At 42.5% G+C, this 25,239-nt stretch overlaps 1 protein-coding gene across 5 annotated transcripts in view; it reads left to right on the forward strand.

The window, feature by feature from the left end:
• Positions 1 to 25,239, forward strand: part of PTPRE (protein tyrosine phosphatase receptor type E) — a 119,354-nt gene that overhangs the window by 68,994 nt on the left and 25,121 nt on the right. For 4 of the 5 annotated variants that reach the window (XM_049809516.1, XM_049809515.1, XM_049809518.1 and 1 more), the window contains exons 2-12: positions 905 to 1,014; positions 9,235 to 9,337; positions 9,603 to 9,676; positions 12,232 to 12,368; positions 16,715 to 16,805; positions 17,337 to 17,413; positions 17,537 to 17,573; positions 18,372 to 18,469; positions 19,997 to 20,116; positions 21,755 to 21,915; positions 25,030 to 25,165. In XM_049809516.1, the coding sequence (XP_049665473.1) occupies positions 912 to 1,014; positions 9,235 to 9,337; positions 9,603 to 9,676; positions 12,232 to 12,368; positions 16,715 to 16,805; positions 17,337 to 17,413; positions 17,537 to 17,573; positions 18,372 to 18,469; positions 19,997 to 20,116; positions 21,755 to 21,915; positions 25,030 to 25,165 (1,137 nt within the window). In that variant the 5' untranslated portion in view covers positions 905 to 911. Of the gene's footprint in view, positions 1 to 904; positions 1,015 to 9,234; positions 9,338 to 9,460; positions 9,524 to 9,602; positions 9,677 to 12,231; positions 12,369 to 16,714; positions 16,806 to 17,336; positions 17,414 to 17,536; positions 17,574 to 18,371; positions 18,470 to 19,996; positions 20,117 to 21,754; positions 21,916 to 25,029; positions 25,166 to 25,239 lie in introns of those variants that run through there. The other variant, XM_049809519.1, reaches the window with a different exon arrangement.

Consider the following 25,239-nt stretch of genomic DNA (forward strand, 5'->3'; position numbering starts at 1 on the left):
ACATCAGAAATTATTTTTTGATCTCATGAAACCTGAAATTCTCTGTGTTTGGAAGGCTTTGGTCAAACGCTTTCTAGCTCGCGGACTCATAGCTGTGACACACGTGTACTCCGAAGGAATGTATCTATGGAGCACCATATGTATGTCTATAGGAAATCAAGGGTGGGATAAGGAAACTCTGCAAAGAGCTCGTTCCAGGTACTTTATGGTTGTTACTGGTCTGCTTGGCTGGTAAAAGCTTTTCCTCTTTGTTTTGGTCTCCAGGCATTTGCGGTGCCAGGATTGTGTGTCAAAGTTACACGGTGTGGAAGTATTGGTCTCGTGGAAGAAAGTCACTTGGACCCTTGAGACAGGGTCCGGCCACGCTGGGGTTTTGGGCTGCTTTCCCCTCCTGCAGCCCTCGCTGCTCCTACTCGTGCTCTTTGCAGAAGCCGTAACACATGCAATTATGGCAGGAATCATGATTTTTGCATTTATTCTCAAGATTTGCATTTATTCTCAAGATTCCAGCTACTGGTACTTAGGAGTTTTCTTCTTATCTATGGAAATGACTTCCAGACTCCTTGCCTCAGTGTCCTCAGCTGCTGTGTTTTACTGATGTAGAGTAGCTTTTCTGGCTTGATTTCTGTTGTTGTCTTTGAACGATGGCTGAGCGTTATCTTCCTGTTCGTGGATTTAAAACATTCTTAATGAATTCTTAGTGCATGCAACTGGTATTTTGCTCTTCCTTCTGCATCAAAACTGAAGGTTAAGTGATAAGGCAGTTGGAGAGTATAAAACAAGTTTTAAAGCTTCCCTCATCTAAAGAGAATGTCGCTTTTTCTTTTAGCTTCTTCTGACCTGAGGAAAAAACGTAATAGTAATTTGACCTGAAAGTTTATCTTTTGCTTTTGTTTTCTTTTAGGTCCAGGATGGAACATTCCTGCTCGCTCCTTCTGCTCTGTGTTAGTTTTCTGTTTGCACAAGCTTTACCACCCAATGGAACTGAACTGCCAAAACCAACAACAACAACGAGTAAGGACATCACTTCATTTGTGGGGATGGGAGTGGATGTGGAAAGGGACTTCTGGTGAAGTACCCCTGGTGACATACTCCTGGATATTTTTCCAGGACTTTGACCCCACAGATACGCTTCTGATCTTGCCAGATGACCTTTGTGTTTGATCTCCATATGACTGGTGCTGTGCGCTTTACTTTCTCTTTCCCATGTGTGGGAAATGCAGAGGATAGCTTCGGGAGGGGTGGGAAAGCACAGGATGGCTCATCCCGCTGGGGCTGCAAGCTCTGCACGCCCCAGGAGCTGTCACCGTGGGTCTCCAACGTGATGGGACCTGGACACCGATAATCGGAATTAAAGAAATTATCAGTTAGACAACAGGATGAGTATATTTAAACATCATGAGGACATGCAGTCTTTATGCGTGTTCCGTGTTTTCTAATGATAGGAGCTGTCTAAGGCAAGACTCGAGGAGGTAGATAATAGTGCAGATGTCCTGCATAAGATTAGGCCAGGTGAGAAATAAAAAAGCCTTTTTCAAACACCTGAGAGCCATCTTCTACTCACCGGTGCACCACAGCATCTTTTATTCATCCTCATTTCTATTTTTCGTATTTCATCCACTTGCCTTTAAGCCCTCCTACAACTGCATCCTAACGCGTTACCTTCCTGGAGAGGGGTTCATTTGTTCAAGTCAAATAAGGGTTTGTTTGGGTTTCTTATTTAAGATACTGATTCTACTATTATGTTCTGTGGTGGGATGATGCATTTTACTTGCACGTTGTCCTTAACCTTCATAATCCTAGCTCGCTATCTTCGAATTCCCTGTGCTGGTGAGCGGTGTTTGTCAGACAGTGGTTTGCTGTTGATGTGGTGGCAGCACGTGACGTCATGCTGACATCAGAGAGGGATTTCTGAAGGGATAGCTGCTCCGTGGACTTGGTTGAAGGGAAATAAAGCTGATGATGTTCCATATAAACAGTGTGGTGAAATCTTGATAAGTTTTCAGGTGACCGTTGTTGACACCCAGTCTTTATAGGAGGGTTTTTTTTGTGGTTGATTTGGTTGGTTTATTTTTAATCTGCCTGTGAACTTTACACCTGTATGGAAGGAGAGCCAAGCAAGAATCAAACAGCAGTTGTAGTAATTTAGGTGTTAGGCATTTGCTTTCACCAGAATCTGAGGCTGGAGAAGAGTGGAGGTGGAGCTGAGCACTAACAGACCTCTGCAGGGTAAGTGGAGGGTTAGGGCAGCAAGGGGCTCTATGGTTAGTAATGACAATCTTAGTGTTCTATTGCTTAGGGCTTTCAAAATAAATAAATTGCTAATATAAATAAAAATCTAGAAATTTAGCAAAGTATAAATTTGCCAATAAATGGCTCTGCTGAAATATTGTCAAGTCATCGTCAGTGCCCTGCTTCCTGTCTGGCATCTGGAGCAGTAGGAGAACAAGTTACTAATGTTGGTCTGACTATGTAAGAATATGGGAATTGGGAAAGGGAAGTACCCTGTTAGTTGTATCACTTCCCAGAATTTTAATCAAATCAGTAAAAAGGGAGTTTCTCCATAGATGCTGTTCATCTTCAAAGCTTAATTCAAAATTGTGTTGAATTTAAGTATGATAATATGAGTAAGAGTAATCTTATCGTCTGTGTTTTAATTAAATCTTAATTTCAGTGATATGATTTAGAAATGATTAGTACGACTAAACTGTTTTTTCCTGAATATCAAAGCCTTCATTACTTTGCAGTGAGAAGCGAAGAGTTTTGTCTGATAGACAAGTACGTGCACACTGAAAATACATTGCTGTATAGAAAGTTCCAAGATAATAGGATTGTCTAATACATTTAATACCCATTGAACTAATACAATTCTTTTTTAATACAAAAATAAAGATTTTTGATTGAAGTATCAAGAAAACACCATTTAAAAGAGTATGGAGAGAACTGAAGGATACTAAAAAAAATCCAGCTTTCCTTTTGCATGCTAATTTGATGAATGATCCAAAAAGATAAGATGCTTTTGATTCTGAAAGGCATAGTTACAATTTATTTCATGTCATTATTTTAGCTGACTTGATTTTTAAAACACTTGTTGAATTAAAATGTTGGATTTGTTCTTATTTTAAACATGGATACCTAGTCTGTATGGCTCAATTTTTCAGCACTACTGTCATTTCACTTCCTACAAGAGTACCATGAAATTGCTACCATGAAATTTCCCTTTCATAAAATCAGAATTTTCTGGGTTTTATTGCACTGCCATTTACTGGAGAAATTGCACTGCCGTTTACCCAGAGTATTCAACTGTATTAAATAAATATGAACCAGTATTTATTTATTTATTGGGATTTGCATTTAAAAAAAAGTATATTTCAAGTAGATAAAACTTCATGCTATCAAATATGTGACAGACTATTTATACATGATACTGTTCATAGCATTGAAATAATTCCTGGTTACTCAGATATTAATTAGTTATCCAGTATTAATCATAGTCAGGATTCTTTTACTTCTCTTGTATTTTTACTTGTTATGTAATTTAAATGTGAAAGCAGCCTGGGAGTTGCAGTAGTAACGCTTTTAAGTCCTTTCCAAGTGTTTAAATTCCTTTAGTGTTTACTCCATGAATATTTCATGGGTTTCATGCCCATCTTTACAATTTCTTTCCACTACCGATGTATTAACATGCAGAGGTAATGAATTTATCAGATCAGTGGGAGGTTGAAAGGCAGCTTTTGATGCCTTATTTATTGCTGGTTTAAACTTTCAAGAGGTTAGTGGGTGTCTTTGAAGATGACTGAAGCAATGTATCGAAAGGCTGAAGTCTTGCTATACGATAGCCAGAACGGGACCCAGAGACGGGGACTTTTCACGCTGGCCTCGTGGTGCTTCTTTCATGTAGAAGATGAGGCATCATCAGAAAATTGAGTTTTGAAGAAGGAGGCTGGCTCATTTTACTTGGTATTTAAAAGCCAAAGGGATGCTTTGCTGGTAGATACTCAATTTCAAGAATTAGTTTGAAAAGCAGAACTTCAGAAATCGGTGGTTTTGGGTTAGGGGTTGGACTAGATGATCTTTAAAGGGCCCTTCCAACCAAAACTGTTCCATGATTGCAATGGCAGGCAGGGCTGTGCTCGGTCCGGCTGTGCGGCTTTTGGCTCTGGGATGGCAAACGCGGGCATGATTCTTGCATTTGCTGCTGTTTGCCTTCTTGTGTACTGCAGGCTGTGGGCACTGGTTTGTCTTCCCTACCGGTCTTTTTCCTTTGGCCTTCCTTTATTTTTTTATTATTTTTTTTTAATTTGGGTTTGTTTTTCATGTGTACTAAATGCGCCTCCTAGTTATCAGCTGCATATCTGCTTCCTCTCCACAGTCAAGGCATGGTGAAGCACAGCAATTCTCTGCAGGGCTGGGCTTTTCTTTTCCAAAAATAGTGTGAGAGAGCTTAGTCTGTACTTTGTGATATCCCTGTTGGCATGGGTAGACTTCTTCTGCTGAGTCATCACAGCACAAGTTCAACTGGATCTCAAGGAGGCATGGTGGCTAGATAAAAACTGAGAAAGGAGGAGAGTTCTCCTTTTATTGAGTTCACTTTTTAGTTTTCAGTGTATAGAAAGCACATGCAGATGTGTGAGAGGCTTAATTATAATAAATCAATCACTGTTAAATCTGAACAGAAAGTTCAGCAAACAGAAGTTAAGCACTTGCAGAAGTTTTTACAACACCAACAAAAAATAATTTAAATACTCTGCTACTCAACCCATCCAAACACTTCAAAAATGCCTACGTCCACAAGAAGTTCTAAGGACTACGCAAAATATGTCACTTGACTGTGTCTTAACCTTAGCATCAGTCCAAACAATGGCAGGAGGACAGCCTGCGCCACACGGGCATCTGCACTGCGAGTAGCACCCCGGTACCCCCAGCAAGGTGGTAACACGAAAGGGTTTTTGTCCGGTGGCTGTGTGTGCTTTGGTGAGCTCTGCCGCTCCCTGTGATTGCTCCCAGTGAATTTTGAGAGTTACCTGCTCTGTGGGGCATGTGAGGAGCACTGAAAGACTACCATAAAAATTGAAGATGCTTCCTTGCTGTTTGAAACATGAACAGTTGAAGTAGTAATATGGAAGATACTCAACGCTCTCATGCACGATAGATTATCTGGTCTGAAGTATCCCCTAAATTAACGTGTGAGGTCTTGCACAGCCACCAGGCGAGCTGGCTGCAGAAGCTGATGTGAGCTGGACTGAGCTCTTCAGCAGAGACGTGTCTAAGAGCTCCTGTATCCCACTCCTGGGAGATGCGTTAACTCTGATAGTTGTGTGTAAGTACCAAAATTGTGGTAAACTGGGAAAGGCTGGGTTTTGTGCCTGCAGGTGACAAAACATCTCTATTAAAATTTGACCAGAAGTCTATTAATAATCATAAATTTTATAACATGGCACTATTTAAGATTGAGTGCACTGTGGTTGCCATGTGATGGATAAGGTCTGTGTCAAGAGGTTGTTGCAGCCGCTCTTCATGTAAAATAAATGTTGGAGGAGGTCGGTGTCCTTTGCAGAGCTGGATGTCTGAAACAGTTCTGACCCAAAACAGAGGCATGTGTCACTGCCCAAAAGCTTTGGTCGTTGGATTTGACTGAGCACTGTTTAAAGGACGTTTGTGTGCCTGCTGAAGGGACAGCAGAGATGGAGGATGGACCCTGGAAAAAAACCACTTGAAATCTAACCCGAATAATGGGTGAGAGCAGTTTAGTTTTAGTTTTGGAGAGGTGGAGGGTTAAGTTCCCTGGTTTTTTGAAAAGAAGCTCAGACTTGTGAGTAAATAGAGCCTGTTGTGGGATTTCTCTTGTGCTGAGATAAACAATATCTTGTCTGGTTTTTGTCAATCACCAGAATAATTTCAGGTACCTGGCTTGCTTTCTAGGGCAAACCACGCACCTTGCCTTGTTAGCTTGCTTTTGTGGAGGGAGAAAATAACTGGTTTTATCACACTTTTATTCACAGGCCATTTTACTCTTCAGGTCCTACTTGCAAGGGAACCGATAACGGGATGAAGAAAATCAAAGTTTGGGAGAGAGTGTGGAGGGAGGATCACAGGGCAGTTACTGATGTGCACACGCTGCTATTAGTTCCCTTTTTTTCTTGTGGGTGGTTTTGTTTTTGACACATAAGGAAAGTGAGAACATCATAACCCTGAAGGAGATGGTGATATGTTTCCAGAAAGAGCCGTCCCGACGGCTGGGCCAGCAGTACAGGGAATGAAGCTGGGAAGAACCAGTGAGTCAGCCTCGGTGGGTGGCAGGGGAAGCACGAGGGGTTACCACCATCCTCCTGGCGATAATCCTTCTCTCTTGTCAAGATGAAAGTTGCTCTTTCATTGTATTTCTGAAAAAAACACACTTGGGATGATCTTCTTTGTGGGGCTGCGAACACAAAGCCCTGTGGTTTTGGACCACAGCTCTCTTTTTGTGATGGAGCAGTAGAAAATTCTCCCTGGCAGTGGCTGCATGCATTTACTTATATGTTTCAGTTGTCAATTTTTGAAGCACTGATTAAAAAAAAGTAGTACAGGTCTGTCTTTCAGTCTCCCCTTAAGATCCCACTTAACATGTAGACACTTGTGTTGGCTAATGATCTTTCAGCCTCCGAGTCTACAATGGCCTAAGCCCAGTTGTAACTTTCTCTTAGAATTTTTGGGCTACATTTCTAAAATTTTCGTTGCAGATATTGAAGCAAATACAGGTAACAAGTGAAACTGTTTAAAACCACACTGTGCCTTACACACAGGCTCTGCAGAGGTGAAGCTATTGGTGTGCCACTGCAAGGCTTTGAAAACAGATGTGCCCATGTACAGATTAGAAGGGGCTGTTTGTGGGTTTTGACCTAATTTCCTTGTGAAATGGGTAGGAGGAGGAGAGGTGAGATCTTGATGCAGAGAATTGCTCTGTGCTTAGCTAAAGAAATGTAGACAGTAGTCCAGCAGAGGTTGAATTTCTCTTCTGCTGGGTTGGATGAGGCTTTCTGTGTTTGTCTGGGGATCAGTTTTCCAAAGACACTGGTGGTGTTGAGTATATCAGCTCTTCTGAAAGGAAAAGACGGGCGATTTCTGTGTTGTGTAATGAACTGAGGGAAATTTTAATTCCCTTGTGACTCAAACTTGTTGTTTTTCCCCCCTTGTGTCATGGGTCTTGACACAGAGCCAGTGACGAGAACTAACACAAAACCCCTAAATCCTGGAGATTCCAAGATATTGAGTCTGAAATTTCTAAACTTCAAAAGTGGGCTAAAGTGGCTCCTTTTTGGTTGTGAGGGGCGAAAATAGATATTTTGTTTGTTTGTTTGTCAGACCTTGGTTTCTATGCAGAGTGCAGTATTGCTAAATACCACACAGAAATTGTTAAGCTGTTTCTGCTGATGCATGTTCATCCAGACACTCCTTCCAGTAGTGATTTTCTGAAACCCTGTCAAGTGATGGTTTCTGATTACAGTTTTGTCATGCCTGTCACTTTTATCTTTATATACCACTTAAATGTCAAGTTTCATGCATTTTATTGCCTTCCCTTTCTTTGTACTATTATGTTGACTTGAGATACCTTTTTTCCTTGTATGCCACTAGTGCACCTATGCCTCTAAAGGAAGTTTTTCTGTGCCCTAACACCCTGTTTGACCATCCAGAGAGTTTTCAGATGCTTACAAGATACAAACCAACGCTCAAATGGTTTTTCAGTGATCAATTCTGGTCAGTCGGTTTACCCATATGAACTCTTTTCTGTAATATTGCAGGTGTTCGTTACATACTCCTATATATTTACTGTAGTCTTGTGCTTTCATGATACTTTATGTCGTGTCACTTTATGGCTTGTGCAAGTTCTCTTCCAAAAGCCTTTGCTGCAAGTAAACAAAAAGAGTTTAGGGAAGTGTGACTGCAAGATGTGTTAGGAGAACCACTGCTGCAGTTCTCAAAGCCTGCTGTAGGAATGGTGAAGGTGTGTAAATGTAGCTTAAAAAGAAAAAAACCCACCACACCAGCAGCAACAAAAGTTGCTTTTGGAAGAGTGTACATTGGTAAGATTTCTAAACAGTGCAAATGAAGGAGGCTGAGGAAGGCTGGTGTAACGATGGAGAAACTGGGGGGGTCTGGACACACAGGGAACCATCCTGGTAGATGCCCTAAGCATGGGCTGCTCCCTCGGCTGGCTCCTGTGGCCGTAACTGAGGAAAGATCGTCCTCTTTCTGTGTCCTGTGGCATGGGCAATAAATTCCAGGTGTGAAGGATTCATCCTTCCCGCTTGGCGAGGTCTTCACTACCACTGTTACACTAACTTGGATTTATTTGTCTGGTTGGAAAGAAAAACAAGTAGCAGGGTTGTATTTTGCTTGCTGAAGGGTAAGGCTGAGAGTTCTTCTTTCTTAAATAAAACATCTTGGGTTTGTAATGATTTTAGTACATTGAATCATTCAGCAGAATTAAAAGGTCACAAAAGCATAATGAAGCTGAAATGTAAAGAGTCACATACATAAAAATACTATTAACAGAAGGATTAGACTGGCAATTTATACTAGATACAACAAAGATATTTTTTTAAATCTCCATTTTATTTGTTAAAAGTCTCATTATTTCTACTTGTTCTTATAGTAATATATAATATAAATGTTATATCTAATACAAGCCATAGAAGACGCTGCAGTTTGCACTGTTCCCTCCTGCCTTCCCCCTCCGTCATGCTCAGCATGTGCTTTACAGCCCTGTACAGCCAGCAGCAGTGTTTTGGACTATTAAATGATGAGATATGTTTAAAACACATTGTATCTCTGGAGTCAATAAAATCTATACAGGGGTGGCATTCTTGGGTGATTTCTGTCTGGCTGAGAAACAGCTGATGCACATAAGGGTACTGCTTCAAATTTAACTTGTACCCATTAAACTTACTCTAACTACAAGTAAAATCTTTGCTTAACCCGTCATTCCAAAAAATATCCTTGATACTCTCAGCAGCAGGTAGTTTGGTTGTGCTTTTGGGGGGGGGGGGGGGGGGGGAGGGAAACAACCCAAACACCAAAACTGAACTTTCACTTTCAGCTTTGCATATATTAAATAATTTGTGATGTTTTCAGTAAGTACAAGCAGATTACTGCATAGGACCACAGATTTTTTGGTGCACCAAGCACAGTTTCTGCAACAGATTAAGCAATCCATGTCTCTAATGTTTCACATTTGCTGTGTTCAATCCCCAGACTCTACAGAGGAGAACAATTTACACAAGGACCTACTGACTTCAATGCTGATTCTGCTCTTGGTCTTCATCATTTTCATTCTGTTGGCTGGCTATTTTTTCAGGTAGGTCTGTGTAGAGCTCTGCATGCAGAACTAGCTCAGTCTTGTTTCGATATGATCTAACAAGGAAATGAGAAATGCGTACTTATGGTGAGGCAGGAGCCTCCATCACAGCGTAGAGGAGGGTGCTGCGGTGGTGGTGGTTCTCACAGCAAAGATGAACAGAAAGAGTTTCTCCAGAATTACATGGTTGGTAAAGACTGGTTTGGGAAAATGCTTCTTACCTTTCAACATAGTTACTCAGCTTAACGTGCTGTGTGTATTTCAGGTTCAGAAGACATAGGAAAGCTGTTGTGAACTCTGGGGACAAAAAGATGCCAAATGGGATCTTAGAAGAACAAGGTATGGAGAGATTTGCTTTCCTTCTCAGTGTGAATTTTGTTTGTGTACACACATGCTTGTTTGCTGATTAAGAATTCAGTTATGTTTGCTTTTTATTTGTAATATAAGTTATAGGCTTGTTGTTAAAGAGAAAGCAGAAAAAATAGAGGTCCGTATTGGTGTATATGTAATCTTAACTTGCAGTTGTTGGTTTTAAATAATTTTCACTTTAAGTTGTGCTACAGCAAATGTTTCTTTGTAAATGTTTCTTGTGCTCTTTATATATGTTGTATTAGAATGCCAGCTGAGATCCAGGTTTCTGGCACTGTGATCTTTGTATTTAGAGAAAGAATTGCAGTATTTCTTCTTAAAAAGGGAAAAAAAGGGTCCTTAACTCTTTGTGAAATTACTGGCTGGTTCCTGAACGTAAAGGGAAACAAGCAAGGGGATGAGATAGGGCAGTATTGTAAGCCAGCGGCACTAAAATAAAACACTCTCAGGAGCTGAACATGTTTTCCCCTGGCTTTTTCAATGTGCTTGGTTTATTTCTGTTAGCAGGGAGCCCTTCGGGTGGGTTGCTCTGTAGGGCTTAGTTCAAACCTAGCAAACGTGGACGAACTGTTCCTTTCTTGCTTATAAATTATTTTAGCGATAACAAAGAGAAAAACTTAAATGATAAAGAGAATTACGCCTTCGTGCCAGTTCCATGTCGCTGCGTACGAGCTGAAGAGTGGGTTAACAAACAGGGTGGCAGTCACAGAGAAAGTCAAACCTCTAAATATACCCGTCGGCTTCCTGCTCAGTCGGCGTTTGGGCACAGGAACCCCGGCGAGCGCGGTTTGGAGATCCCCGCGGTGGCCTGGCGCCGGGTAGTGCCCTTGGCCAACGAAGGGTTCGTGCAGCCGCCGGCCAGATTTAGTTGGTGAGTGCAGCTGCTGAAAGACGCCCCGTCGTTATCGGCACGTGGGGAGGTGGTCTGCCGCTCTGTTTGCCGTTGTCTTCGCCACGGCGTTTGCAGAGGACACCAAGTTGGGCGGGAGGGTTGATCTGCTGGAGGAGAAGGCTCTACAGAGGGATCTGGACAGGCTGGATCGATGGGCCGAGGCCAACAACGCCGAGTGCTGGGTCCTGCACTTGGGTCACAACAACCCCACGCAGCGCTACAGGCTTGGGGAAGAGGGGCTGGAAAGCTGCCCGACAGAAAAGGATCTGGGAATGGTCAACAGCTGCCTGAACTTAAGCCAGCAGTGTGCCCAGGTGGCCAAGAAGGCCAACGGCATCCTGGCCTGTATCAAAAATAGTGTGGCCAGCAGGAGCAGAGAGGTGATCATCCCCCTGTACTGGACACTGGTGAGGCCGCACCTCGAGTCCTGTGTTCAGTTTTGGGCCCCTCACTGCAGAAAAGACCTTGAGGTGCTGGAGCGTGTCCAGAGGAGGGCAACGAAGGTGGTGAGGGGTCTGGAGATCAAGTCATATGAGGAGCGGCTGAGGGAACTGGGGCTGTTTAGTGTGGAGAAGAGGAGGCTGAGGGGAGACCTGATCGCCCTCTACAACTACCTGAGAGGAGGTTGTGGGGAGGCGGGTGCTGGTCTCTTCTATCAAGTAACTGGTGATAGGATGAGAGGAAATGGCCTCAAGTTGCACCCGGGGAAGTTTAGACTGGATATTAGGAAAAATGTCTTCACCAAAAGAGCTGTCAGGCATTGGAACAGGCTGCCCAGGGAAGTGGTGGAGTCACCATCCCTGGAGGTGTTCAAAAAACGCGTAGTCGTGGCACTTCAGGACATGGTGGTGTTGGGTTGATGGTTGGACTTGACGATCTTCAAGGTCTTTTCCAACCTAAACAATTCTATGATTAATCCCTCCACTTCATCCAGCCACTGGTGGGGATGCTCATTTGAATTTCCAGGTGGCCAGTTGTGCTCCTGAGGGGCTGTGAAGGCAGCAGGTGAAGGTGTCCTGGGGCTTTTATTCCCCACCGCGAGCCGATGTCTAGGTGGCAAGAAGCGCCCACAGCAATCCCCGTACCGAACCGTGCTGGTGCAGAGCGATCTCCTGCTGGGGCTGAGCCGGTGCTGGGGCCGTCTGGGGCAATGGAGAGCAACTGCAACAGCTCATCTGGGTGCAGAGCTTCTGTTGTCTGCCAAGCTAAAGATATTATTTTATTACTGTCATTATTTCCCCTTCACAAGTGAAATAATCTAGCAGCATCTCTTTGGTGACAGATGCTAAAAACTGTCCCTGCCCTGTGGCATAGCAGCTCTGGGCTGGGATGCTCTTCATCAGCCGAAGAAACCTTCTCCTCTTCTAAATAAAACTTGGTCACATTTTAATCTGGTGTAAATACAGAAACTATTAATTTCACCAGTAGTGGTTCCACTTGAATTTATGATGTTCTCTTGGACTGTGGTGGGTTTTTTTTAATTTCATTTGTATCAGCTTTATCACCGATTGAAGTCTCATGTGAGAAATATGTTTTGGTATCTTCCAGCCTAAAAATTAATTTGTAGTTGGAAATAGCTTGTTATCCATTGCTCTGGACTTGCCTTTAACACATACTTTCCTTGAACTGACAGAACAGCAACGAGTCATGCTGCTCAGTAGGTCTCCCTCGGGCCCAAAGAAGTATTTCCCTATTCCAGTAGAAAATCTTGAAGAGGAAATTCGGATGCGATCAGCAGATGAAGGGAAGCTCTTCCGGGAGGAGTTTAATGTAAGTCCTCACATGTGGAGCAGATGCCTGCCTGGCAAAAAAAGGGAGGCAAAACACGATGCCTGCAAATATTAACAATTCTTTTAAGAATGTTTGGTGCATGATGCTGGTATCTCGGAGCCTCAGCACTTGTTGTGCGAGTGTGCTGGTACTGTTCGTACATGCTCTGTCATGCCTGGTAACCCTTTATGTGGACAAAATCTGGAACGTTAACTGCTTTATGATATGGTGATGCCAAATTGGTAACATATAAACTGTTTGACACTTGCTAACATTTAAAGAAGATCTTTAGTGTTTGCCTGAAAGCTGAAGGAGAGGAAAATTGAATATGAATCTCTTCAGCATTGATTTTCTTGGTGGTGGTGGAGGGTTTTTTTGGGAATCTGAGTGTTTCACCTCTGTGGGAAGTACTTTGAGGAGAAGACACAGTGTGGCCTTTAATATTGCCCTGGTGAGGTTTGACTTTTTTGCATTTTGGTGGGGGGTTTTTGGTAATTTGACATTTTGCTCTTTGTTACCATCCCATTGCTTCCCTATTTGCAGCACGCTGTGCCTTAGCACATACGTTTCTATGGAGCATCTTAGCTTTAAGGGGTTTTCTTTAAAGCATTGCCTTGGTCAGAAAGGAGGTTTTATTTTCTGCCCATAACCCGAGCGTCAGTTGTGTGTGGTTGTATAGATGAGTCTTAACCAGAGTCTGCGGCGAGCTGCTGCAGAGCTGGTTTCTATGGAGAAACCCTGTGCAATGAGTCTGCTCTTGCACGTCTGCATTCAGGGACCTTTTCCATACTTTTTATTATTTCTCTTCACTTCCTTTCACAGCAGAAGCAAGTGGCACGGAGCAGTAGCTTAAATGTCAAATACGGAGTTGTCAAAGCCGATGCACGCATTGATTAGACAGTCTGTTAAGTTACCTTCTTAATTGGTAGCATATTTATATCTGCAATTTGTTTGATGATATATTTAAAACACATAATTTCTTTGCCTTATCAGAGAGGGAGCATTGTGGAGATTTTTATTGAAGTCGACAAAATGAATGTGAAAACTAATTTGACAAGATGTGCACTTGTGAATTTTGACTCTCCTGATTAATTTGTTCTGCAGTTAGGAGCAAAACAAGCCATCTATTTTTATATTTAAAACCTGCTTTGCTTTGATCATTTTCTGCACCATGCTGTGAGCGTGTGAGTTTCTGTCTGCACTAAAGTGCTGAGTCTGAAAACTGGGGTCCGGTCCCCATAAATGAGCAGTCTGAGCAGTGACAGGGGGTGATGGCACAGCAAGTCTGCTTGATGCTTTATGTGTTTGGTTGTTTTTTGGTGTTTTTTTTCCCTGCTGTATATCTCCTGTGGCTGCTTGTGTGGATATATGAGCTGTATGCTCAAGCCTGAGAGAGGAAGAAAGGTTGAAAGACAATTGAAAATCAGAGTGATTGGTATTGTAGCATAAACCAGGAAAGCTGACAAACAGAAGTCTGTTACTGCAGCACTGGAAGGAAAGGGGCTGAGAAATCCAGACCCTTCAGCACAGAGATCTGTGTGATGATCTCTTCTTCAGAGCATCCCCCGGCACGCGGAGGCCCTGAACTCAGCTCCATCCTCCCATTGGCTGAGGTTACACCTGTATTTGCCCCTCGAAGCCATAGCTGCCAAATCCTGCAGTTTTTGGATGGGTCCAAAGCTGTCCCCTTTGCACAAGCCGTTGGGCAGGAGCTGCTGAGCCGTGGTGGACCCTGACTGCAGCCTTGGCTGGGGATGCTCAGCTGATGGGGATGTGCTGGGACATCTCTGCCCGCTCCGGTGTTTTCTTCACACAGCCTGATCTAACGTGCCAGTGGGGTCAGACGTCTCTGGGAACACAGATACAGGGTCTCCATTGTGAATTTGAAACAGATTCAGGCTGAAAATGGTGAGTCCTGTGAGCCAGCGGTGGCCAGGCACGTGCACCGGCCAGAGAAGTTAGGTCCCAAGTGATTTTGCTGGGGAAAAGAAAAACAGAGCAGGCGCTGATAGATGAAGTCATGTAGCGTATGGAAAGGATTTTTGAGGACAGTTCTCTTAGATTTATGTGCGTAATGGTGTTCTTTAGTATTTTTGATTTTATCCTTCAAGCCTAAATTACCCTTAAGAAATATATTGCACTTGTTGCACTTGTACACTAGCCAAAATAGCAGAGACTCCTTCTACCCTCAGTTGCTTCATTTTTTCACTGTTTGATTTCTTTGTGAGCACAGAGCACTAAGAAGAGTGTGTACTTTCTAAACAGAAGGAAAAGAAAAAAAGAAGAGAAAAAAACATATTCCGTTCTGTATGGGCGCTTACCTCTATTTATCATCTATAACACAGGATGAGCTGGATTTTTGAAGTTTATGATGGCTGGTTTATTGCCTTGATTTTCGGATTAATGTCTGAAAACCATCCTATAAGAATTTGCTTTTGAAATTTTAATTTTGACTTAAGACATCCCTGTGGTTCATGCAGTGAAAAAAAGGAGAAAATGCACCGATGCTGGGGTAGATCGAGCCCCTCGGAAGCTTCAGAGAGATTTTAGGATTCCTGCCAAGTGGGAGCAGATAAGACTGCGGTGGCAGCAGATGACCCAGCACCACCAAGACTCATCGGCTCCTCGTGATTCATGGGGTGATGGAGAGGACGTGATGAAGCGCATCCTCGATGAATCACATCCTCCACTCTGAAGATGGATGGGAGCAGCAAAACGGGCTGTGTCCTTGCACCAGGGTTCAACACCTGCTCTAAGCCATGCAGCGTGACATTAGGAGGTTTTTAGGGAGATGTCAGGGACTTGCAGGAGTAGGGAACAAGGAATGGAGAGATTATTTTGCCAGAGATAATTACTTTTCATGCATTTTTCATGTGAAGATGCAGAGCTTATATGACTGGTTATTCAGAATTTGTTGCCTGACTTTTGAAGTTTGAAGAAATCGTGTTTGAAGTGCCAATTATTTCTTTTTACGCAAAACATAAATTAAGTTTCTGTGTTTTATAAACTGTAAATGTATTTTAATTAGCAAAACCATGGGCTTCATTCAAATAAGGAATTAAGCAGTTTGCTAAAAGCAGCTTTCTTTTTCAAGTCTTTTTTTAACCTTCTCTCTCTTTTACTTACATTCAGAAGTTTGAGTGATATAAAAAAAACCCAAACCAAACCAAAACCAAAACCACAAACGCACATTGCTGTTTCCTCTGTGGTGGTGGTGAAGTCCTCCCCGCACCCCCACTTTTATCCTATGTCACCCTGCCAACACATATTGCTGTTTTTAAGGGGAAATTCCAAGCCCTGCTCTCTGCCAGGCAGAGCTTTAAGCTGTGCAGTTGGTTACCATTTTTTTCCCTTCCCCTGTGTGATTCAGACTGGGCGGTGGGAGGTAGAAGAAGGGTGGAAGAAGGTGGTTGTATGTTCCTAAATCGCTGGGATTTTACCTCGGTGGGATCCAACATGCTGATGCTGTATTTTTTTTAGGAGTTTGATACAAGAAACTTGATGAAACTCATTTCTCATTTATGCCATTCACGGTGAGGGGGCAGCTAAAAGTGCAGGGCAGGAGCCTCGTGCCACGTCTCGTGATGAACGTGATGATCGGCCGCTTGACCTCAGTGCTGGCATCTCAGCAGCTTCTGCCGTGGCCTTGGGCACCTCCTTCTTCTCATCTTCACTCTCTTCCTCTCCATTTCGTCCTTTCATTTGCTTACTCTGCAAGACTATATATTTTTTTAAGCTTGACTAAATTTATCCGCAGTCTTAGATCTTGCTGATTGCTTGCAGAATTTGACTTGTGCTCATACAGCGACTCGCGGCATGAAAGAATTGTGATTTATTTTTTCTTCCTCCCTTTCAGCCAGAGTTGGGCCCTCACCTGTGGATCTCGGCAAGATGTTTGATATTTAATATTCTTAGCAGTGAGCCATTAACAATCAAACTCTATTTATGCTGTTGAACCAACTGTTATTGCTAAAAGTAGCTGTTGGAGCTGAGCTCGAGGGAGCAGCGCATCCACGCGGCTGGGTCACAGCGCTGTGAATCACCGCGGCAGATGGCAGCTTAAAGCAGCAGCTCAGAGTTTAACAATTTTCTAAATAACTGTGATCTCTGGTGGAAAAATTACTTATTTTTCCAGAACTGCTGAACTCGTTTTCTGTAGTGAAATCTGCCAGGACGTAGTTTCCTTTTATAGAGTAATGAAAGTTATTGCAAAAAAAAAAAAAAAAAAAAAAAGCTTAATTCTGTTGGATGCAAGGCAATATGTATAAATGCAGATTTTCACTAAGCCATGTGCAGTCAAGAGTTAGCTGTTTTCTAACACACTGACTTCTGTATCTTTTTTTTAGTCGTTAACACCTGGATATGTGCAGGGAACATTTGAAATGGCGAATAAGGAAGAAAACAGGGAGAAAAACAGATATCCTAACATCCTGCCATGTAAGACATTGCCTTTTCTTTAAAATCAGACAATTAACTCTGGCACTGAGCAGACTGGTAATAGTGTTCATCTGCTGAAAATATCCAAGTAATACAATTTCCCTGGTCACAAATGTTCTTCATGTGTTATATGTGCAAAACCTGTCTGTTTTGTGGCATGTCTCTAGTATTGATCTTCCCCTGTTCGGTTTTTCTTAGCGGTGATCAGGTGCTGTGTTTTAAAGCTTTAGTTCTCACGGGGTGCTACCAAATTATGCTATGTCAAGTGGATATTTTAGGATCTTAGGTTAGTTTGGTGCAAGCAAACAGGGAGAAGTTTGGGCTGCCAGTATTTTAGAGCTGCAGTCCCGGTGACCTCCAGGTGTGGGAGCAAAGCAAGATGTTTGTGCAGAAGGTTTCTTCATGAGAACCAGGGACAGCACAGGAGAGAGCTGCTTTGAGAGGTGTGTGCTTAGCCTGGCCTCCTGCTTGCAAGGAAATAACAGATTTCTGATTAATGTGCAAACATGCTTGTAATATGTTTTCTTCCAGATGATCATTCCAGAGTGATTTTGACCCAGATTGATGGAGTCCCACCTTCAGACTACATTAATGCATCATATATAGATGTAAGTTGACAGTTGTCCACCGTTGGCCAAACTGCAAACTTTGTCTGTGAATTACGTAAGTATTTGTCTGCTAGCATATGTTGGCATTTCATCTTTTAACTGCTCTGATATTTATTTCCATAGGGTTATAAAGAAAAGAATAAATTCATAGCAGCACAAGGTAATTTATTCTCATTTCTCTGTTCTGTACCTCTTATGGCCGAATGTATTTAATTTTAGACGTGTTTTAAAGGTTATTTTCAGCTGCAGATGGTGGCCAAATGTGAGGCAGGATTTAGAGGTTACAGTTTAAAGGAAATTAAAGTGAGCGTGAGGTAACCCACTGCCTTTAGACCCGCAGATAGTGCTCTGAGTGAAGAGGCTCGCCTTCCCCCCTCCACCCCCACTTTCCTTCTCTTTCTTTTTAATCTCCTTACTCGGGGTTTAAAAAATGATGTCTCCTGATAATACAGTCTGTCTAAGCCATCTTGATATAGAAATCAGCGTTTTCGCATGAGTTCTTGCGCTGTATTTAGTCACAAATTTGGGGAACTTTGTCACCGCAATCCCAGACACAAAGCAATAACTGCCCCTGCCCTTCAGAAATACTCTTGTCCCGCACAGCACGATGAGCTGCTCTCAGGCAGTGGTTCGTTGTGGTCACAGGTAATGTTGGACCTTGGCAGGGGGGAGAGCTGCAAAGCAGAAATCCTAAACGATTCTCCTGCCGTAGCCTGCTTAAAAGAGCATTAGGAATATCTCAAGTAAGGAGGTATCTGCTAGAAATGTGGATTTGAGTGCATGTGATTGTGTAAAAGAAAATAGGATTTTTTTAAGAAATATGTGGTATATTCAAAACCTGAGCAGTCTGTAGTGAACACAGGTCTGGGTGGGCACGCAGGGGCAGGGGCTGTTCATGTGTACTGTGATATGCTGGTCTCCATCACCCCTCTTGAGCAGAGCTGTATTCTGTCTGCAGGACCAAAGCAAGAAACAGTTAATGATTTCTGGAGGATGATATGGGAGCAGAAGTCGGCTGTTATCGTCATGTTAACCAACCTGAAAGAAAGAAAAGAGGTAAACAGCTTTCAGTTTGCTCTGGGATGTCTCTGTGAGAGCATGCTCCAAAAGCAGTTGTGGCTGCTCAGCATCTGGCTAGTCGCCTTTCTGACCACTTCCTTCTCCTTCTTCCTTCTAGCACATCTAAGTTTCTGCTCATAAATGCAGTTTTCATCTCCAAACTACAAATTTATATAAATTGATCTCAAGGGAAAGATTCCGATAGCTAAGTTTGTCCTGCGTAGCCCATAGCCAAAGGCAAATTCTCGTGCTTGTGTTTTTATCGCAGCATAAAGCTGCACTTGTGGATGGGTTTGCTTAGAAATGAAGATAAAAACTCTCTTCATTTTTTTCCCGAGTATTAGGTTTGAAAATTCTTTCTGGCACATGCACAAAACAATTAAAAAACAAAGCTGCTTCTTTGTGAGAGTGATGCTGTTCCTTCCTGTCCCCCCATTCCTCCTCGTATGCATCTTGATCCTCCCGTTGTGTGAGCCTTTCTACATGTACTGGCTGAATGCTGAGACACATGCAACAAGCGTGAAACATTTAACTTCAGTCCTGCTTCTCAGACTTGAGTAGCTAAACTAAATATTAAGGAAATGTACCATCAGAAACATAAAAGATACTTTTTAGTTATTTTCTTTTCCCCTGGGGGACAGTTTGCCACACTGAGCATGCTACATCCTTATGTGAAATATATATAAAGTCCTCAAAAACTTATGCCCAAGGAAAAAAAACCACTTGTTTCCTCGGTGGTTGTGGGAGGGAGGAGGAGGAGGAGGTTGAAGCTACCCAATGCCGGAGAGCCAGGCTCTTCTTGCCCCTCAAGGACAACCTCTCCTGCTAATGGGGAAATATGGGGATAAGCAGCAATAGTTGGACTTGGGAAGGAGATGAGGATGTGCTTATGAGATGTGATGTGCCGTATCTCTGTGTGGAAGTTGGCCTTCATACCTATTGCGTGCATTTTTTTTTACAATAACGAAAAGATAATTCAGATACTGTCAGCTCACCGCAGGTATGAGGATGGGCATTCCTTGTCTGCCTCTTCACGGTGGTACTTCTGCTTTATTTTACTGCAGTTGTAGTACTGCTTGATGAAGCTCAAACAGCAAAGGCAGTCCATAACAAGAGCCCATTCCCAGTATGAGAAGCCAGAATCCTTAAATCTGGATGTTCCTGATGACTCCGAATGAGGACTGCCTCACAATTCTCACTGACTACACCTAAAGCTTAAAAACAAAGAGTCAAGACATCACAGTCCCCACAGTCAGGCACCCCCTAACAAAAAAACCAAACCGAAATAAAAGCTGTTTAGGTCTGGCTAGGTTAAAAAACAACTTCAAAGCTATTCTCACCTTCTGTGCTTAAATTTAAGCATCAATAGCACTAGCAAAGTGTTAAAGCTGTATTGTGCCAGATGAGAACCTCTGCATGCTCCTATGTGTAGTTATGTACACTATTTTCAAATAACTTCATTGTTTTATGAGTGACCAATGAAAGCAGACTCAGTGTTATAAAACTCACTGTATGTTTGTACAGGAAAAATGTTATCAGTATTGGCCTGACCAAGGGTGCTGGACTTACGGAAATATCCGCGTGTCAGTGGAAGATTGCATAGTTCTGGTGGACTACACCATCCGCAAGTTCTGCGTTCAGTCGGTAAGTAACAATAGTGCCCTTGCTCTTGTCTTCATTTTAATTTTGCAAGCAAATTGGTACAATGTCAAATATTTGCTTAAAAGAAATTCAGGAAATTAGTTAAGCATATTTGCAAATCAAGAAAGGTTTGGCATCTCTCCTAGGCAGGGAAGCAAGCTCTGCAGGTCAGCACACGTAACATCCGCTACGCTTTCATGGATTGCAAGAGGTTCTGCTCGGTTTCTTCTTGTCTGTAGCCAAGGGCCACGGAAAGTCATTCCTTGTGACTGTCAGGGAGGGAGCTCAGGAGCAGTGTCTTGACCGTTTTGGGGGCAGATTGCATAGATAAATAAATGAGTGAATTTGTGTTTGGGTATTTGGAGTAGTCTGTGGATATTAGTTGGCCAACGTCTGCCAGCGTTACAGCTTGATTTCTGTTGTGTCCTTGGTCTCCGGCACAAGTTAAAGCTTTAGATCCCGAGAGAGATGGCGGGGATGACTTTGCTTTTGTCCACAGCATGTAGCCTTGTACGGGAGCAAATTGCTAGAGATCCTCGCCCCCTAAAGGGAGGGCTGCTGTGTTTGTAATGCAATGACCACCTGCTTGAGATTGAAGACTGAAGACAGTATGGGCTGGCGAGAGGTGATAAACCACATATAGAACTACCTGGAGACCTCAGAGCCCCTCAAGATACGGGTGGCTTCATTCAGCATTAGTTACAGATTCTGAACTGTGAAGCAGTCTCTGCTGATCTAGCGTGGAGATGGAGATCACTTTGGTGTGACTAGTGATTGCTGATAAGGCATCGCTGATAAAAATGCTCAGGGAAACTGTGCTCGGAAAGCAGAATGGGAAAGAAGGAACCGTACAGAGATGTACATACTGTAGATAAGCTGTAGGGCTGGGAATTTTAGGGATGGACCCGTCTGCCTTTCACTTGTCGGATCTCTGCTGAGTATGTGTTTGTGGGGTTTGGTTATCCATTGATGGAGACCAGGCAACCTTACAAAACCAATTGGCTTTCTCCAGTTTGAAAGAAATGGCCTTGACTCTGGCTAACAGACAGAGAGCTTGCGAGACAGATACGCTTTCTAACCTTAAGGTTACTTTGTGGTTAGTGAATGCAGGTGAAACGATGCTGAGCTCTGCTGTCATAGCTTCTGTAGTACCTTCTTTTATTCTTGAAGAGTAGGTCAGGTCATGAACCTGTCAGTAGTTGGCCATTAGAGGTGCAGCTCTTCTTTCGTTTTTCATACGCGACATGGCAAAAGCTGGCAAGTGGCATCTCGTAGCAATGCACATCCCCAAGGTTTAGACTGAATTTTGCGAGTTGCATCTGAGGCTCCTAAAGAAGTGTTGTGAGGATTTTTTAAGTGGAAAAGGACTTAAGATTTGAACTGTTATTAACATGAATTGTGAGTCTTACTCTTTGCAACCCTATCCTGGGATTACTCCAGTATTCACTGCAGAGGTGCACTTTAATAACACATGATAATTTCACCCTGTGTTTATATTTTACATACACTGTAAACTTCTAATCCTTGAGTTAGGCTCTAAGTGTTGCAGGAATTAAAGTCATAAATAACCACAGCAGTTTGTTTATAAATCTTTGCATGAAAAATGAAATGTCAAACTCGGAGTCTGTGTGTTCTCTGCAGCTTCATGATGGTTGTAAAGCTCCGAGGCTCGTTACACAGCTTCACTTTACCAGCTGGCCTGATTTTGGGGTGCCTTTCACACCTATTGGGATGCTGAAATTCCTGAAAAAAGTCAAAACGTTGAATCCTGCCCATGCTGGACCAATCGTGGTTCACTGTAGGTACGTATGTGCTCTTCCAGCCGTTCTCTTAGCTTGGCCTGGTATTACATGTGGAATATCAGGTTAAATTTTAATCCTCTGTTCATAGGCTGCGAAATTTGTGTGTCTGTGTATGTGTGTATATATTTACTTACATATTTATATGTATAAAGGGCAATAATATGCTAAGCTTTTTGAGAGCCCAGGGTAAAAACAATTTCAAAAGATCTCTCTTTGCTGTAACTTCAATACTCAAACAGAAGTTGTTGTTTTGTTTTGTGGTTTTTTTTTTATCCATTAGTGATATCCAGTGTTTGGTAAAAATACGTTCTCTGTCAGAAAAAGACTTGTAATACAAATCTGTGACCTTTGCCACTAAGTCCTCCTCTGAGAATTCATCCCCCACTTCTCCCACAATGAAATTGCAGTTTACTATGTAAATTATCCATTAAATGCCTGGAAAGTTTTGAATAAAGACTTGCATTTAAGAGACTTAAATGCTGCAATTTTAGAAATGTACTACATACCAATACAGAACATATTCCCACTCTTTCGGTCACATACACATGAACGTCCTGCTATTAAAAGCTTGTGCTAAACTTTTTGAATTCTTATGTTAATGAAACCACAAACAAACTCCAAATCAGTTTTAAGAGAGTAATTGCAATCTCTATAGCAACTGTAAGCTCACAACTGAGCAAGAATTGTCTTTTCAGGAGCAATTATCGTAGTGAGGTTAGAATAAAATGAAAAGAACAGCAGCTTTGTCTTTACGGGTCTTGTTTTTAAGGAAATGGTTGTAGATTCATGTATTTGTTTCTTTTTCTCTTGCTCATATCAGACATCTAGAAATACTCTCTTAAGAGTCCTTGAAGTGTGTACTATTGAAAAAGAGTGTGTTTGTCCCGACCAAGCCAGCCTTTTTGTTTCTTCGTTTCCATCCAGACCTTGCCTTGCTAGGATTCATCTTCTCTCCCAGGTGTCATACATAAGAGGCTTAAAGAAAAGCATTAAATGGAAAAAGAAGATTTTAATAGTCTCACATAGTCTTGCCTTTGAGAAACCCACAATATTTTTATAGCCTTTTGCCATGATGTTCTGTGGAGACTCATACCAGGCTTGACCTTTATTTTGCACCAGCAGGAAATTCTGTACTTAGTTTAATCAGCAGAAATAGAGACAAAATAAAGGAAAATATAAAATATCTTAATAAAAATCTGCAGGGATTTAAATACAATGGTCCAACAGAATGCAGTAACACTGTTACGTGTCATTGCTGGGGGCTAGTGCAGTACTTCAGCCTGCATTAGAAATAAAGAATGCGAGAGGTAACAATTTCCGTTACAGTTCAGGATATGACACTATTGAATTGTTGAAAAAAGGAAAGGGAAACCCATCGATACTGAGTAACCATCCATTTTTAGTGAGCTTTCATAAAAATACCACCCGTTCATTCTGATGACAACTGCTCAGTCAGAATCTTTCAGAAATTAATAAACACTACTTTAGCATTTGGAGGTAAAGAGGAGCAAATAAAACGGGTGGGGGCAAAGCAGGATTTTCTGCCAGTTCTTTTTTTACAGAAGTTTTTAGAAATACATTTTTCCAGTGAGCAGAGAGCTACGTTGAGGAGTAGCTGAGTAAGCGATACCCTAGAGTAGGTTAAGGATGGGTAAAATCAGGGAACTTCCCAGGCAAATGTCAAGGCTGGTGAAATTACCAGCTTTAGCAGGAACACGGAAGGATTGAATTAAGCAGTGGTCTGAAGTCAGGTAACCTTGGGGCAGAAGCACGGGAAGGGAACACAGGCGGATAAAAAGGGATCGTATCTGTAAAGGAAAGGGAAGTGAGGAAGATGAGCGTGGGGCTCCGTGAGTGAAATCTCACAGGACTGAGGAATGAAGGACAAGTGTGAAGTGGCGATGAGTGACCCATGGTCAGAGGTGGTTTCCAGGAGGTTGTCAGGATGAGGAAAATCTCTGTCAACTGAGAGTCGAGACGGTAGGACTTGAGGTGGACTCGTCTGCAGTGGCAGAGGTCAAACATGAATGAAAGGAAGCGAGAGGGCAGGGAGCCATGGCCAGCGTGGGCTGGAAGCTGCCGTGGCCCATGGTCAATGGCCAAGGGGACCGGCGGCTGGGAGCGTTGGAGCGGGACGTGGCTGGGCGAGGAAAGAGGGGAGCCTGCCAAACCGATGGTGAAACGCAAAGGGATTTGGAGGCAGAAGGTGATAGTGGGCTCGTTCACCGCGAAGAAGTTGCGTGATGTTTTGGTGGAGGACTGTACTCGTGGGTCTGCTCGTCTCCGTCGTCCCTCCAGACCTCTGGAATAGGAGGGCTCGGGGGCTTTGCTTTCAAACACGTGGCGTTCGCTGGTAAAAGTGTGTGTGTGTACATATGAGCTAAGTCCTATTACTCATGCAATCATTTTTTTCTGGTGGTACTTAAATCCTCATGTTTCCTTCCTGAAAATTGATCTGTATCTTTGAGCACACTGAGGTGGGGGGTGGGGGGAGAGATTTTTGTCGTGTTTCGGAAGGTGTTTGTGGACATTACAGCGGTTGCTGTACAAAGCAAGCTAACAGAAGGTTAAAGGAGAGCTATTAATGCCTAGCACAGGATGCCATGCCCTTTTCCTCTGAAAGGAAGAGCTCAAAGTCGCGGGAGTAGCGTAATTTATAATGATCGTGCTCCCTCTTGTGGCTCTTGAAGGCTATTAAAAAAGAAAAAAAAATAGTTTGGGATGGCAGGGTTAGGAAGTGTAGAACTTGTAACAAGTAACTGTTATCTAAGTAGCATGCAACAGCAACCATGCAGAAAAGAGCTAAAAATTAAGAAAACTATTTAAAATTTCATCTTAGACTGAATTATTATAGCTGGTCAAGCACAATTCTTTTCCAACCGCCTTTTCTAATATAATGCTGATGTCATCATTTATGAGTTGTTAAGAGGTGACTTTTTATGTTAAAAACTCACACAACTTTTTTTTTTTGCTATCACTGTTAAAATAAAAAATGAAATTTTATGTTTCAGTTTAGTATAAATGGCATAAGTTCTACCCATGTCATTGCTGCTGTAGCAATTCCTGTAATTCAGCTGATCTTTTTTGTTTGTTTGTTTTTGTTTCCTTTTCAAGCGCTGGCGTGGGTCGCACAGGGACATTTATTGTTATAGATGCCATAATAGACATGATGCATGCGGAACAGAAAGTTGATGTTTTTGAATTTGTTTCAAGAATCCGTAATCAGCGTCCGCAGATGGTTCAGACTGACGTAAGTGGACTTTAATCAGTTGAAACTACAACTTTTCACAGTCGAAGAAGAATATGCTTCTGTGCTTCTACCCT

Source organism: Accipiter gentilis, chromosome 9, assembly GCF_929443795.1.
Source record: "Accipiter gentilis chromosome 9, bAccGen1.1, whole genome shotgun sequence".
Classification (NCBI taxonomy): domain Eukaryota; kingdom Metazoa; phylum Chordata; class Aves; order Accipitriformes; family Accipitridae; genus Astur; species Astur gentilis.